We start from the raw sequence: 17,250 nt of genomic DNA, 5'->3' as shown, positions 1-17,250 counted from the left end.
AATGATCTTATAATACCCATTCAGAAGTTTATCGATCTCTATCATATCAGACCCCCCTTCTCCTGTTAACACTCTCCAAGTCGGTAATTCACATACAATCTGTCTTTGTAATATGGATGTAATCTTTGTAACTCTTCTTTGCACCCTTGACCAAGTCTGTGCACAATAATTCAGGTGCAGTCTTATCAAGGCCTTATAAACAGGCAAGATGACTTCCTTATCCTTTTATGTCGAGGTTTGCCTCAACATTGCAATTATCCTCTGAGTTGTATTTGCAACTTTTGCTATGTGACCTTTGAACTTCAAATTCCTATCCACCAATAAGTCAAGATCTCTAGCCTCACCAGTTTCTTGTAGCATAATCCTGTTAATATAATATGCTGCTGGAAATCTCATCACACGAAAGTGCATAACTTTACACTTACTAACTTTAAACTGAAAGCCATTTTCTTTTACCCAAATTTCTAGTTTTCTCAAATCATCTTGTTATTGCTAGATATCACTAGCATCCCTGATTGCCCTGCCTATCTTTGCATCATCAGTAAACAATTGCACATCTGATGTTAGACCCTTCCTAATGGCATTAATGTATAGATGGAATGACAATGGCTCAAGGACTAAATCCTGGGATATATACCCCTGGTCACCTTAAATCTGGCAGATTCATTCCCATTGTATATCACGTTTTGATATCTGTCTGTCGACCATCCACTGATCCAAGTCAAGAGTTTATATTTTAATCCCATATTCTCCAGTTTATGCAGCAGCCTTTTGAGTGGTTTCAGATGCCTTAGCAAAACCCAAGATTATCATAGCATATTCATTACATTTATTGAACTCAGCCATAACATTATTATAAAATAATGTTATGAAAAAATTATATTTTAGCAAATTGCTAAAACATAACCTTCCTATAGTAAACCTATGCTAATTTTTGCAGAGTATAGCTTGTTTAGATTATATTTAGTCATTGCAACATGTAATTAAAATGAAATATATATCGATCTTTAATTGACCATGATTTATAAACATCTAATACCAACAAGTTTTGTGAACAAGGCTGTCTGGCTTCTTCAGGACTTATAACAGTAAGAGAAAAAAACTCAGTGGCTAGTACAGAGAAAATGGAGTAACACTATCGTATAAATTAAACATTAAAACAGAACGTAACATTACACACATGGAGTGTGTTGTGTTAGTCACTGTTATGAGAGCACGTTCTGTGGTTTTGAGTGAAATTAAATTATGTCAGACTGAGTGATCTTATTAAGGTTTTCCATATGTCAGCTATTATCATTCCCTGGTTTCTGTTAAGATTTTCTCCTGAACGGAGGACCACAATGGCTTCTTTGAAATTTCTACAACAGAAATCTTTTTCTAAGGTAACGCATGGAGCTGCTATCCCAATCAATGGTATGGTTAGTAATCACAAAATGATGGACTAGACCTGATTTGTCTGTTCTGTTATTATTAATATCTCCAATATGTTCTTTTTACAGATTTCGAGGCTTCTCGACATCTGTCCTATATAGTTTAGACCACAAGCACATGGGATCTTGTACACTCCAGCGTGTTTGAAAAAAAAGCATTAATGTCTTTTGGCGATCTAAAAACGTGACAGAGAGACTTGACTGGTTTAAACACAATTATGATGTTGAAAGGTTTAAAATGTTTTGCGATATTTTTGGACACTGTACCTGCATAAGGAATAACTATAAATGAACTGTATTGAGTGATGGTATTTTGTTGTTGTTATTGTTGGGGGGGGGGGGGGGGTTCTATGAAGAACCTTGTTGATTAAATTCTTTGGATAGACATTTTTTATTAATGTCTGATATATGAGTAATTTCATTGTAGAGTTCTTTTTCTTCTGAGATGATGTTCGTGGCTCTATTTTTGTGCATATGCATTATGCTGAGCTTCTGGGGAATATGGTGAGTTGATTTGAAATGAAGGTAGCATCCAGTATGTGTTGGTTTGCGTAAACCGTTAGTTTGATATATCCATCTGCTAGTTTCCTGATTAGGGTATCCAAAAATAGTAGTTGATTATCTTTTTCCAGTTCCAAAGTGAATTGTATTTTTTGAGGAAAAGAATTAATTTTGGTTAAAAGTCCAAAAGAACTGTTTTTGTGTCCCTCCAATTTATGAAGACATCGTCTACATACCTCCACCACACTAAAGGTTTTGGGTCTAATTTTGAGAAGATGTCTGTTTCTAGCTTTTCCGCAAACAGATCTGCACAGGGCGGTGAAAGAAGACTGCCCATAAGTTAAGCAATTTAGTTGCTCATATATCGTTTCATCATCATCATCAAATTCCTTCCATGTACCCTCAAGGGGTGTACAGGATATGACAGTACTACATGAAAAAATTACATCATTACTAACTTCCTATCTACAATTTTCCTCCAAATCAGTCTGTTACTTGTCAAGACTCCAACATTATCAGATCTTATATTTCTATCATCTAAGGCACTTTGTACCGTATCAATCCCCCTATATCTTGGTCTTCCTCTGGGTCGTTTTGCTGCCAACCTGGCAGAGAACACTTGTTTTGCTAATATTTCCTCGCCCATTCTGTTTAAGTGACCATAGCACTTGAGATTAGCTCTGCTAACGCATTCCTGGATGCTGACGATATCAAGTTCTTTCCTAATATCCTCATTTTTAATATGATATTGCCATTGATGCCATCTGTTCACGCCTATAATCTTTCTCAGGACGCTCATATCTGCGGTCTCTAGTTTTTAGTCAAGTGTTTTACTTCTGACTCAGCTCTCAGATCCATAAGTTAAAACTGGTTTGAACACTGTCTTGTATACAGCTAATTTAGTGTTCCAACTAATTTCTCTCTTATTCCATATGAATTTATTCAGTTGAATTCCCACCATACCAGCTTTGCTGATTCTGTTGTCTATTTCTATATTGAATTTACCATCTTCAGTAAAAATTGTGCCTAAATAGCTGAAATGTTTTACTTGTTCCACAGGTTCTCCATTCACAACACAGTTGACATTTTCAATGATTCTGCCTATTTTCATTGTCTTTGTCTTTTTATTGCTGCCCTTCATACCATATCTATTACAACAGTTATTCAATTTAGTCAGAGAATCTTGCAGACTTGTAGCGGATTTAGTTAGAAGTATAACATCATCCGCATAAAGCAAAGAGCTGAGATTAACGTCTCCAATTTTGATATCATGTTTAATACCACTCTCCTTCATAATGTGATTCATATAGATAATGAATAACAGAGGGGATGATGTACATCCTTGTCTGACACCAGATTTAACATTAAACCATCTTCCTGTACTTCCTTCAATTCTAACTGCTGCCTTACAACTCAAATAAAGACTAAGTATTGCTTGATATAATACCCCATTGGCACCATATAACTGTAGCATATTGAATAGCTTCTCTCTTGGCACCTTGTCATATGCCTTTTCCAAATCGACAAAACTTAAATACAGATATTTGATATATTCCAATGTTTTCTCAACTGTTTGTCGTAAAGTGAAGATCTGATCCTGACAGCCTCTATTTGGCCTGAATCCAGCTTGTTCTTCACCAGGCTTTTCTTCCACAATTCTTCTGAACCGTTTCTCAAGTTTACTTGCATAGATCTTGCCAGGAACACTCAGTAGGGAAATACCTCTGTAATTCTCACATTCAGTTTTATTTTTCTTTTTATGTATGGGTACTATGAGAGCTCTACTCTAATCATTAGGAATTTGTCCCTCTGTCCAGGCTTTCTGAACTATGCAGTGCAGCCACTGTAAGACTCTTATACCACCATACTTCAGCATTTCTGGTCGAATATCATCTACTCCTGCTGCCTTTCCACATTTCAAGCCTTTGATGGCTTTTTCTACTTCAAGTATGGATATGTATTCCTGACTGCATGCCTGGTCAGTGTTTTTTACCACTGTGTTGTCATCACTGCTTGTTTCATTTAGCAGTTTTTCAAAGTAATTACTCCATACTTCAAGCATATCTTTTTTCTCCCTTTTTCATGTCACCTTTATCATCTCTAACTCCTTTTACAGCATGTTTCCTCCATTCCTAAGCTTCTTCAACAACCTCCATATTCTTGGTACATATTCTTGCCAAAGTTCTCCCATGACTTTTGCACAGTGTTTTACACAGTGTTTAGCATTCTTGCATTTGTCTCTGTATTCTCTAAGAACACAAGCTGACTTATTTGCCAGGAACTTTTGATATGCTTTCTTCTTTTCCTTCATTGCCTCTTTAACTTCCTGTGTACACCAGGGAGTTCTGATTTTTTTTTTAATTTTGCAGACAACCTCACCACATGCCTCTCTGGTAGAATCAATAAATCTTTTCTTCTGAGTTTGCCACTGAATCTCCAAGATTTGATTCCTGTTCCAAACTCTTTCATTTTTCTTCAATAATCTTTGTATACTTTAGTGTGCAGTTCACATCTGAGAGCTTCTCAACTTTTATTCGCTTTAAAACTTTCTTACATGTTTTTTCTTTTCAATATGAAATTCAATTTTATTCTGCTCAAGACTAAATAGTGATCACTTCCAATTTCAAATCCTCTGTACCTCTGGTGTCCAGCACCAGGGAGAAAACATCACTATCAACAGTAACATAGTCAATGAGACTTTTCTTATTCCTTACCTCTTCTCTCCATGTGAATTTGTGCACATTTTTATGTTGGTACATGGTGTTAGTAATAACCAGTCCATATCCTGAGCAGAACTCCAATAGATATTTGCCATTATTATTAGCTTTGCTCTTTTCTCCATATTTTCCCAAAATATTTTTGTATGTCTCACAATCATTTCCTACTCTGCTATTTAGATCCCCAACAAGGACCAACTTTTCCTTTTTCATTTTGTCAGTTGCTTTTTCTAAAGCCTCAAAAAATTCCTCCACTTCTGCCTTAGTAGAACCTTCTGTGGGACCATAAGGACAAATAAGTCTCATTGTCCAGTTCCCCATTCTCATATTTGCCCACATTACTCTACTTGAGACCGACTGCCATTCAAGAAGATTAGCCTCATATTTTGTGTTGAATACTATGGCTACTCCTTCTTTTCCTTGATTGTCATTGCCTGAATATAACATTTTGTATTTATTGCTCAGAAAGATCTCACCAGTTTTGGTCTTTTTTGTTTCAGTCACCCTTATTATGTCGATCTGGTACTTATCTAATTCCTCAGCTAGCTCCATTTCTTTGCCATTCAGGCTTCTTACGTTGATAGTACCGATCTATAACTCTGGTGATGTTGAGTTGGGGTTTGTTTTCAGATTTGTTCCAGTAGCTGACTTTTCGCTGTTTGCCCTGGTTCTCTGGCGAAAACAACGGGGGCCTTGTTTAACCGGGCGACGCCCCAGCCGGCATGAAATTTTGTCATGTTGTACCATCATTTTTTATTTTGGTTTAACCAATAAGAATACAATTTGGTCGGCTAAATCCCAAATTGCCAGCCCATCCTCGTTCGTTCAGTATCAAAGTAGATACCCAACAGGGTGCACCACGAGAAGGTGAGGATTGGACATTAGGTCAGAAGCCCTGGTCGGTTCTCCGCATTCCTTTAAAGGGTATGTGTAGGTCTCTTGTCAGTTATACAGCTGTGACCCTTAAGCATCCCTATATCATTTCATTCCATTTAAAATAATTAGATTTAAGGCAGTGACGAAAAATGTTCGCCGTATCTTCAGGGAAGAGATTGTATAGGACACTGATAAGTTCTTCTACTGGGATGTTGGTAAATAAAGATACCACGTCCAAGCCAGTGAGAATGTTTGTCTTTAAGATTGAGATGTTTTTCAATTAAGTGCTTTGAATACTTAATGTAGGTGTCAAATTTTCTGATATGTCTTTTTAGGAAGCTGGAGAGGTGTTTGGATAATAAATATGTGGGAGCATTTCTTCCATGAACTATCGGGCGTAGCAAAACTCTGCTTTTGTCAACTTTTGGGGCTCCATACAATCATGGCGTCAATGGGTATAGTGACTTCAGATTCCGTTGCAAGTCTGTATACCAACTAGTCATGGTCCGTAATAAGTTATTAGTGTCCTTGTGATTTTTCCATGTTTGGTCCGACTCTAATATGTGATATGTTGATGAATCTGATAGTAATTCTGCAATCTTGGCTATGTAGTTTTTAGTGTTTAAAATGACTGTGGGGATGACCTTTGTCTGCTTTTAAGATAGTTATTTGTTTATCCTTTTTCAAGTTTGAGAGAGTTCTACAGAGATTATAATTCTAGAGTTCTACAGTGTTCTAAGTGCATCTTTGGTGAATCTGTTCAATTAGAGATATGATATTCTTTTAACATGTGGGTGTCTGAATGAGCCCTCCCCCATATTGTAAGTTTACAGATGTCACATTCTGTCTGTAATTTAATCATAACTGCTTTCATCAATATTCATATTAATTCTCATCTAAACAAGAGAACCTTTCCTAGGATTGTAGAACAGCATTATTTCTTTAAGGTGAAATAGAAGTTTTTGAATATGCTAATATTTATTTCATTGTTTATTGTATATATTTATTTATTTCATTTATCTTAATTTTATGTTTTTATTTTCATATGTAGTGGCAAGTAGCAAAGTTATGTTTTCAAATCTTGGAAAAATTGCTTCAGGGATATAGTCCTTCAGTTAGTAATTTAGTTGGTGGTAATGTCTCTCCTGCTGGAATACCCCTTGGTTATTCTATTATGGCTCACATGCTACAAGATAGTGGCCTTCTAAGAATGGTTTTATACATTTTAGATGAAGGAATTCGTGTCTTGGATCTTTATTGCAACGTATCTGGTAAGTTGCGTATTTTGCCTAATATTTTCTATATATGATATATATCAATACATACAATAATTTGTTGTCTCCAGTGATACCTTGGATTTCTGCTCAAGACGTTTACTGGTTATTACTAACACAATGTTCCAACATAAAAATGTGCACAAATTCACATGGAAAAGTCTCATTGACTATGTTATTGTTGAGGTAATGTTTTCCCAGTGGTTCAGGACACTAGAGTGTACAGAGGATTTGAAATTGGAAGTGAACACCATTTAGTCCTGAGGATAAATTGAATTTCATATTGAAAAGAAGAACATATAAGAAAATTTTAAAGCAAATAAAAGTTAAGCAGCACTCAGATGTGAACTGTAGACTAAAATACACAAACATTATTCCAGAAAAAGTGAAAGAGTTTGAGAACAGAAACCAAACCTTGGCAATTCAGTGGCAAGCCCTGAAGAAAACATTGATTCAGCTACAGAGGCATCTGGTGAGGTTGTCCGCAAGGATAGAAAAATCAGAACTCCATTGCAGAACACAGGAAGATAGAGGCAGTGAAAGGAAGAGAAGAAAGCATATCGGAAGTTCTTGCAAATAAATCGGCTTGTGCTCTTAAAGAATACAGAGACAAATATAAGAAAGCTAAACCTGTGTAAAACTAGCTAAACAAAAGTCATGGGAAGACTTTGGTAAAAACATAAAAAATAAATATCAGGAAGGTGGCAAGTTATTCTGGAGGCTATTGAAAAAGCTCAGAAATGGAGGAAAGAGTGCTTAAAAGGTATTAGAGATGATAAAGGTGACATGAAAACTGAAGAAAAAGATATCCTTGATATATGGAGTAGTTACTTCAAAAAAATTTCTAAATTAAACAATCAGTTGTAAAAAATATTCAACAGGCATACAATCAGGTATACATATCCATTCCTGAAATAGAAAAAGCAGCAAGATTAGATGATATTCAACCAGAAATGCTCAAGTATGGAGGATATAAAAGTTTTACAGTGGCTGCACTGCATAATTCAGAAGTCCTGGACAGAGGGATTAATTTCAGATGAATGGAATAGAACTCTCAGAGTACCCATATAGAAAAAGGGAAATAAAACTGAATGTGAGAATTGCAGAGGTATTTTCCTACTGAGTGTTCCTGGTAAGATTTATGCAAGTATACTTAAGAAATGGTTGAGAAGGGTTATGGAAGGGAAGCTTGGCGAAGAACAAGCTGGATACAGGCCAAATAGAGGTTGTCTGGATCAAGATTTTCACTTTACGACAAATAGTTGAGAAATCGTGAGAATATAACAAAGATTTGTATTTAAGTTTTGTACACCTGCAAAAGGCATATGACAAGGTGCCAAGAGAAAAGCTATTCAAAATGCTACAGTTATATGGTGTCAGTGAGGCATTATATCAAGCCTTTATTTCAGTTGTCAGTCAGCAGTTATAATATAAAGAAGTACAGGAAGATGGTTTGATGTTAAATCAGGTGTCAGACTGGGATGTACATTATCTCCTCTGTTATTCATTATCTATATGGATCACATTATGAAGGAAAATGGTATTAAATCTGACATTGAAATTGGTGATGTTAATCTTAGCTCTTGACTTTATACAGATAATGTTATACTTTTGAATAAATCCAGCACCAGTCTGCAAGATTTCCTGACTAAATTGAATAACTGTTATAATAAATTTGTTATGAAAATCATCAATAAAAAGACAAAGACAATGAAAATAGGCAGAAACATTAAAAAAATGAACTGTATCCCGAATTTTGAACCTATTGTACAAATAAAATTTTTCCGCATTTAAGCACAGTGAAGATGGTAAATTAAATATGGAAATAGACAACAGAATCAACAAAGCTGGTATGGTAGGAAGTCAACTGAATAAATTTATATGGAATAAGGGAGAAATTGGTCAAAATACTAAATTAGTTATATATAAGACAGCATTCAAACCAGTTTTAACTTATGGATCTGAGAGCTAGGTTAGAAATAAAACACTTGCCTAGAGACCACAGATATGAGATGTGGTTCAGAAAAACCTAGGTCTTTCCAACCAAAGGGTATTTTCAAAATATTTCTTCTGCATCATTCTTATTAAGCTCTTGTAGTAACTTAAATGTTTCTAAAATATGCCTTCTTTTCTGTTTATGAACCAAATTTTGTAGCCCACAAACCTTCAATCTATTGTTATAGGAAAGATTCCATGGACCACTCATCTGAATCTTCTCTATCAATTTCTCATCCTCAAGAAACCCAAGTGACCAGATCTGAACACATAGATGTGGATATTTACTTATCTCTGCTTGTTAGTTTGTTCTTTAATAACCAAATAATGCTATGAGCTACCTTGATTGTTTTTCAGTATGCCTGCTGAACTTCAACTCATTATCTACCCAACCCCCAAATCAAATCCCTAGCTTCGTCTATTTCCTGGAGCATGCTTTCATCAGCGAGCACTAGTGCACAGCTTGCAATCTTTTTATCTTAAATGCATGACTTGACTTTTCTATATTGACATGGCACCTGTTGTCTTTAGCACCTACTTATGCTTATTGAAATATCTTATAAAAGTCTATTGTCTTGATTAACTATCATGTTACCCAATGCATCATCAGCAAACTTAATGTATACCTTCAAATGTTTTCCTGTATCATTTTTCTACAAATTAAACAGCAGCATTACGAGCATAGAGACTTGCAACACACTGCTAGTCACCAGCTATCTTCTGGATTCTTTTCCTCCATATTCTACTTTCTTGTATCTATCCATCATCAACTCTTGTATCTATACCACTAGCTTCATATCGATTCCTATTTGTTCTGTTTTGTATAACCCATTCCTTATGTTTTCCTGCCTTATGCCTTTGAAAATTCAGTGGGGTAGCCATATATCCATTCACTTTATTCATCTCATCCATCACTATTATAAAAAGTAAGCAAGCTACTCAGGCCCATATATCCTTCACAAAATGATGCTGCACTCCAAAGAGTATCATATTCTTATCCACCCATTCCTGAATTCTATCTTTAAGCAGCTTTTCCAATATCTTTATTGTCTTTCTTGAGATAATGATTGGACTATAATTTGCTACCTCAGTCCTGGTACCTCCTTTATGCTATGGAACTATTTTTGTCTTGTTTCTTTGTTTCTGCTGGGACTTCATCACAGCTGAGGCTTAGGTTATTATTATGTGACACCTCCAGAGTTGAAGGACTCATTGAGGGAGGACAGTCTACAACTCCATCTCCGCCACTTAATCCACCAACCTAAAAATTCCTAAAAAAAGGTGGCATTATATTCACTAATATACACTTAAATACAAATAAAAGTTCTAGCATTATATAGCTTTAAGAAGACAAAGCTTTCTGTGTTCTGTTCAGCTCATTTATTTCAAAATTCAGTAATTTTTAATATTTAATTTTGATTAGTAATATTATATCTTATTGATGATGCCATCAAATGAATTTGTATGTTTATTTTCTGGCTTGGAAATAAATTTATTCGGTGGAGTTGCAACACATGCATACAAATCAATACACACAATTTGGGGAATACAGCATTTTGTTTTTGTTATAGAAGTCACACCAATTTCATAAATTAAATGTATAACATATTTATGGACTTATGATTTGTTTTTTTTTAAAAAAACCCAATATAATTTTAAGTGTGTTAAAAGTACACATTCATAAAAAAAATACAAAAAAGAAGCTTATCAAAATTTACATTTAAAAATTCTCAATGGGTTTTATAAAGTTACAGAATGTTCATTTTTTAGCGTTGCTTATAATGGTTGTAATCTCAGGAACTTGAATAAGGTTCCTAAGATGGAAGAAGAGTGAAAGAGAAACAAAAACAACAAAATCTAAGTAACTATATTTTTTTTTTTATGTCCTTGTCAAAAAAGGTTTGAAATTTATAACACTTATGAGGAAAGAAAGAAAAAAAGAAAGAAAAGTTGCTGTTTCACCATGACAGTGCACCAGCTTTCCATACACACTTGGGGTGCCCAAACTTGGATTTGAAATGTTTTTTGAATATTCAAAGCATAATTAAATTAGAGTTCCTCTAATTAGGTATTCAATGCTTTACTTACCTATACATAAATCTTTCTTTCCCACTCCACTTCCCTTTTAATTATTAATTCATTTATTTTTTATTCTCTTGTTCACTATCATCATTATGCACACTGTACCACTCATGATTCTAAAAATAAACAAAAAAACATTGTCTTGCTAAGTGGAAGTAGTAAATATGCTCAAGGATCAGACAAAAAAATTGCAGTTTTCTTCATTTTCAAAAGGATGTCTAGGCTGACAGGATGAAAATAATTTTCCTTTATAGCTACTTGCATCTTTATAGCTACTTTTAGCATCTCTCTAAAACATTTCAGGTCCCCACACAACTATTTCATCATCATCATATCCCTGATATGCACCCTCAAAGGAATGTACAATATGATATTACTGTGATAGTATTACTACTTTAATAATAATAATTATTATTATGATAGTACCACATGAGAAGTTTATAATATTACTAGGAACTTAAAAATTTTGTGCTTGGTCACCTGATATATCATAGTCACAGATTTAGTAATGGAACTGGTCCGTTTAAAAGCATTTGTTAATGCTGTGACTAATTTATACCCTGTTAAACTATTACTGTTGAAGTATGTATGATAACAACAACTTATATTATTGTTTATGAGATATAGAGAAAAAACTCATAATTACTCCATACTTCAAGGATATCTTTTTCTCCAGTTTTCATGTCACCTTTATCACATCTAATTCCTTTTACATCACTCTTTTCTCCATTTCTGAGCTTCTTCAACAACCTCCAGAATATCTTGCCATATTCTTGATATTTATTTTCTATGTTCTTACCAAAGTTTTCCCATGACTTTTGTTTAGCTAGTTTTACACGATGTTCAGCTTTCTTACATTTGTCTCTGTATTCTCTAAGAGCACAAGCTGACTTATTTGCCAGGAACTTTTGATATGCTTTCTTCTTTTCCTTCACTGCCTCTTTAACTTCCTTTTTATCCTTGCAGACAACCTCACCACATGCATCTCTGGTAGAATCAATCAATCTTTTCTTCTGAGTTTGCTGCTGAATCTCCAAGGTTTGATTCCTGTTCTCAAACTCTTTCATTTTTCTTCAATAATCTTTGTGTATTTTAGTCTACAGTTCACATCGGATGTTCTTCTTTTCAATATGAAATTCAATTTTATCCTGCTCAAGACTAAATGGTGATCACTTCCAATTTCAAATTCTCTGTACTCTCTGGTGTTCTGCACCAGGGAGAAAACATCATTATCAACAATAACATAGTCAATGAGACTTTTCTTATTCCTTACCTCTTCTCTCTCCATGTGAATTTGTTATGTTGGAGCATTGTGTTAGTAATAACCAGTCCATGTCACGAGCTGAAATCCAACAGGTATTTGTCATTATTATTATTAGCTTTGGTCTTTTCTCCAAATTTTACCAAAATATTTTTGTATGTCTGACAATCATTTCCTACTCTGCTATTTAGATCCCCAACAAGGACCAATTTTTCATTGTGTCATTTGCTTTCTCTGAAGCTTCAAACTTATACATAAATAATTGAAAAATTTTATTTGTTCTATAGGTCTCCATTCACAATATAGTTGAAGTGGTACTTTGTTATTGTTTTCATTATTGATGATTTTTGTGCCATATTTGTCCAGGTTATTCAATTTAACCAAGGAATCCTGTTATTATAACATTGCTGACAGAAGCAAAAAGAAGAGTGAGAAAGTAAAGTTTTGTGAGTCTGCTCCCTGGATACAACAGAACTAAATTGAGTATAAGAGCCATGATTACAAATGAGTCTATGGGAAGATTGAAGGAATGTTGTGCAGTTTATAGATTTATGGAGTGAATTTGATGGAAGAAAGGAATTGTATACACACCTGATGGACTGTATTTGAATGGTTTTGGTGTTAGATATTTGGAGAAAGTGTTGGAAGTGCAAGACCATTGGAAACCAGAAGTTTTTTTTTTTTGGGTGGGGGGGTTAAGTGTGGTTTCAACTACCTCTGGGACAAATGAGTACGTATACAGAAATCATTATGCAATGCTGAGTGCAGTTTCACAGATTTCAAATCTGAATTGGTTGTTAATGACATTACACAAGGATAATCATAAGTCCAGGAGGATGTTGGCATGTACAGAGATGCCAGAAGTATCAGGAACAAAGGAAAGATGTTTTAGGCTTTGGTCAGCTTGACTTGGCCAAAAATTTTAGGCCTCAGTGAGGCCTTGTTGACAAAATAGTTACAGCAATAGAATGTAAAGGATATTGTATTTTGATGGAGCATGGAGGGAATAGGACAGGAGGTGGAGTAATGCTGATGATACGTGAAGCACTTCAACCAACAAAAGTAGAAGATAAAGAGGATTTTAGGGCTGGGGAAGATGGTTCATTTTAGGCTATCTGATGGGAGGTAACAATAGTAGCAAGCAAGCAACAATTGTTCAGAGAATCTACAGGAAGATATTGATGTCATATGTCATCAATTTAGCACGAGTGCAGATTCAGCAATTATTATTCGAGACTTAACTATGATGACATAAATTAAAGAAAGGAAAGAGGACATGGCAAGATGGAAGTGGAATTTACAGAGTTGCTAAGGGATAATTACCTGAAATAGCATTGTCATGGAGGGGCCCAGGGGTTTGAGAATGCTGGATTCAGTAATAACGTCAGCAGATGTATCAATAATCACAGTAGTAGACACTCTGCCTCTTCTTTGGGAGAGTGACCATGTAGTCTTATTCTGGGAGGTTGCTAAACATGGAATTCTTTGTCAAGTAAGGTTTATGTTGAACTATGAAGCTGGTAAATATGATAGACTTAGGGGGACTTAAGAACATCCTCTTTATGAATTTTTGGAAGATCATAAATATGTGTGTGGTGGTGGTGGTGGGGGGGGGTCTGGAATTGTAGGGTTTTAATTTGTTGGTTATATCTGCCAACCAGGAAGTAACATTTTTTAGTAGTCTGTGGAAGGTTGTAATCTGTGTGTGGATGAGATCATAATTTGGTAGGTGGTAGGTAGATTGGTCTTTAAGAAGGGTGTTCATTTTTTTAATGTAATCTGTACAGTTTAAAATGACAGCAGCATTGCCCTTGTCCGCTTTCAGGATTATCATTTTTTGTTATTTCTTAGATGCAGAAGGGCTTTGTATTCTCTGTTGGGTAGGTTGCTTGTAGGATGTTTCACCTGTGATAGCATGTTAGCTACATCAAGCCGAAGATTGTTGACCTCATTGACAGGAAGGCTGTAGATTCCACGCTTGATCTGGATCATGAAATCTTTGGTTGGTGCATATCTAGGCATGACTGAGAAGTTTTGACCACAGCTGAGTGCATTGATGGCAGTGAATAGATTAACCATGTTATTTTCATGTGGTCTTAGAGACGTTTGCGACTTTTTTTGTTAAATTTTCGAAACTTTTTGATGTGCAAACTTTTTATTTTTGTGAATTCCTTGGTCATGTATGTGTTTGAGATGTCCAAGACGATTGTCCAAAGGCTTGCATTCAGCGTCCTGGAGAGATCCTCTTGCATTGTACGGATAGCCTCATTGGTGTTGGCAAGCACCGAGTGCATTGTGCCAATTTACTCTTGTAGTAGGGCGAAGCTAATGTGCTTATAAATGAGGAGCACCTTGTTGAAATGAAACCAGCGTATTTTAATTTAACATAATTGGGAATGACTTTATCATCCCTACATGATTTAAGGAAGGCTAGCCTGTTGAGTTCTCTTGCTAGTTTCAGTTTTAACTTACTGAACCTGTGGGATTAGCGTGCAACTGTATCTCTGTGGATGATTATAATCCTAGTGTTTAGGTTTATAGGTTAATTCTCCAGCATTGTATATTGTTTAAAGAAATTAACAATGTATTTGTTAATAAATAAAATTATTTATTATCCTATATTTTGCCAAAGTTGCCAAAATCGGCATCATCAGGGATTAATACACTTGCATTAAACATGTGCATGCAGGCACACTTCAATAACAAAGATGAATAAACCGGAGAGATACAGGAAGACCTTGAAGTCCTACAGTTATGCCACCTATTGGCTTTGGTTCAGTTAGGCGTTCTTGGTTGTTGGGTTGTCTGTCTGCTGATGAGGGTTTCCCATATGAGGGGTGGGGGGGGGGAGTCTGATACAACCATATTTGTTTAGGTTTGGATAGTTGAGAACTGCAGCTGATTTGAGGAAAAGTCTCTCGAACTTGAATTTGCTTTAGTGGAGTAAGGTGGCTTTTTTTCCAACGGATCCTGTGCTGGGTATCCATGGCATAGTATCCCAATCCAGAGCACCCATAGTTTTGGAACTGGATGTAATCTTGGTGCTCTGATATACAGATATTGACTGTCCTACCTGTTTGTCCCATAATAAGAAAGGTTGCAGCTGCAGGGTACCTGGTAAACCCCAGTTAAATCCAGAGGTTGTAGCTGGTCTTTGGGGGAGCATATGAGGGAGGGCTGCTAACTTTCTGTGTGGTTTATATGTGGTCACTAGATTTTTTTTTTTTTTTTTTAACATCGTGGTCATATTTTCTGAGATGTCATTGATATAGGGGATAGTGATAGATTTGCTGTAATTTACTTTGGGGGGGGGGGGGGTTGTGGGTACATGGTGCTAGAATTCTTTGTATTTAATGTAATCTATACAGTTTAAAATGACAGTAGCATTGCCCTTGTCCACTTTCAGGATTATTATTCTCTGTTGGGCCATTTGCTTGCAGGAGTTTTACATTAAAAAAAAAAATGACTACCCTTCTTAAACACTGATCCACCTACCGAATTATTGTAATTTAGTAGGCGGTAATGTGACCCCCCAACCCATACATATTACAACCATCCATAGACTACTAAGAAATGTCACTTCCTGGCTGGAAGATATAACCAACAAACTAAAAACCCTCCAATTCCAGACCCCCCCCCCCCCCACTGTATTTATGGATTTCCAAAAATCTACAAAAAGGATATTCCTCTATGCCCAATTGCAGATGGTATAGACTCACCAGCCTATGAACTAGCTAAACATTTAGCCAAAGTGCTTTCTTGTACTACTGCAATCTTGTCACAAATAAAAAAAAAACTCAGCCCGTTTTAAATCAAGTATACAAGACTTTACACTCCACCACTTTACACTCCACCTGACTTAATGGTCAGTTTCGATGTCTCCTCCTTATTCACAAAATATCCCACTTAAAGACACCCTTGACACTCATCCAAGCAGAATTCCCCCATCCCAATATCTCGACACTGTTTCAGTTCGCTATGAACTTGGTCTATTTTGTTTGGCAAGGAAAAATTCTACAAACAAAGTGAGGGTACAGCTGTGGGCCTCCCCTCTTCCTCCTCCTCTTGGCTAATCATTTTCATGGAGACATTTGAAAAGAAATGTCCTAACTTCCTCCTCCCTTAAACCCCTATTTGGCCTATTGCGATGTTCTGATATTTGGCCACACCATGGCTAGGACATCTTACACACTTTCCTTTAACATTGGAAGCCAATATCCAAGGATTCAATTCACAACAGAAATAGAAATTAACACAGTCTACTCTTCCTAGACACTCTGGTTACAAGATAACCAAATGGATTCCTGACCTTAACAGTCTACAGAAATCTCACACACACACACACACACACACACACACAGATGGATACATCCATCAATAGTCACATCATTCCCATCCCAACAATTTGGGACTATGAAACCCTAGTCTGCCAGGTAAAATTAATTTACTCAGATAACCACGCCACAGAACTCACCTACATAAAAAAAAACTTTTTTGGCCAATGGCTACACCTCCCACCAAATACAAAGAATTTTAGCACCATGGACCCACATTGCCCCCCCCCCCCACACACAAAAAAAACTTAGATTACAGCACATCTGTCACTGTATTCATGGCATCTCAGAAAAGGTGATCAACATGTTAAAAAAAACAATCTAGTGACCACTTATAAACTACACAAAAAAGCTAGCAGCTCTTATCCCTCCTCCAAAGACCAGCTAAAACCTCTGGCTTTACCTGAGGTTGTAGCTGCAACCGTTTCTTATTATGGACAAACAGGTAGAATAGCTAATATCCATATATCAGAGCAGCACCAAGATTACATCCAATTCCACCACTATGGGCACTCAGAATTGGCAGACCATACCCTGGATACCCGGCATAGGATCTGTTGGGAAAAAAAAACACCTTTCTCCACTAAAGCAAATTCAAGTTCGAGAGATTTTTCCTCGAATCACCTGCAGCTCTCACCAACTATCCCAACCTAAACAAAAATGTTTATATCAGACCTCCCCCTACATGGGAACCCTCATCAATAGACAGACAACCCAACAACCAAGAACACCTAAACAATAGTTGGCATTACTGTAGGGCTTTAGGTCTTCCTGTATCTC

The 17,250-nt window shown here is 36.0% G+C and overlaps 1 protein-coding gene across 3 annotated transcripts in view; it reads left to right on the top strand.

Moving 5' to 3' along the window:
* Window positions 1–17,250, top strand: part of Nup205 (nuclear pore complex protein Nup205) — a 610,691-nt gene that overhangs the window by 281,178 nt on the left and 312,263 nt on the right. For all 3 annotated transcript variants that reach the window (XM_090405724.1, XM_090405715.1, XM_090405707.1), the window contains exon 17: window positions 6,576–6,795. In XM_090405724.1, coding sequence (XP_090261850.1) covers window positions 6,576–6,795 — 220 coding nt within the window. The remainder of the gene's footprint in view (window positions 1–6,575; window positions 6,796–17,250) is intronic.

This window comes from Typopeltis vanoorti, chromosome 2 (assembly GCF_054136105.1).
Source record: "Typopeltis vanoorti isolate ZY-2024b chromosome 2, IOZ_Tvanoo_1.0, whole genome shotgun sequence".
Lineage (NCBI taxonomy): Eukaryota > Metazoa > Arthropoda > Arachnida > Uropygi > Thelyphonidae > Typopeltis > Typopeltis vanoorti.
Note: the sequence above shows the minus strand (reverse complement) of the source record. Positions and strands in the feature narration are given on the sequence as shown.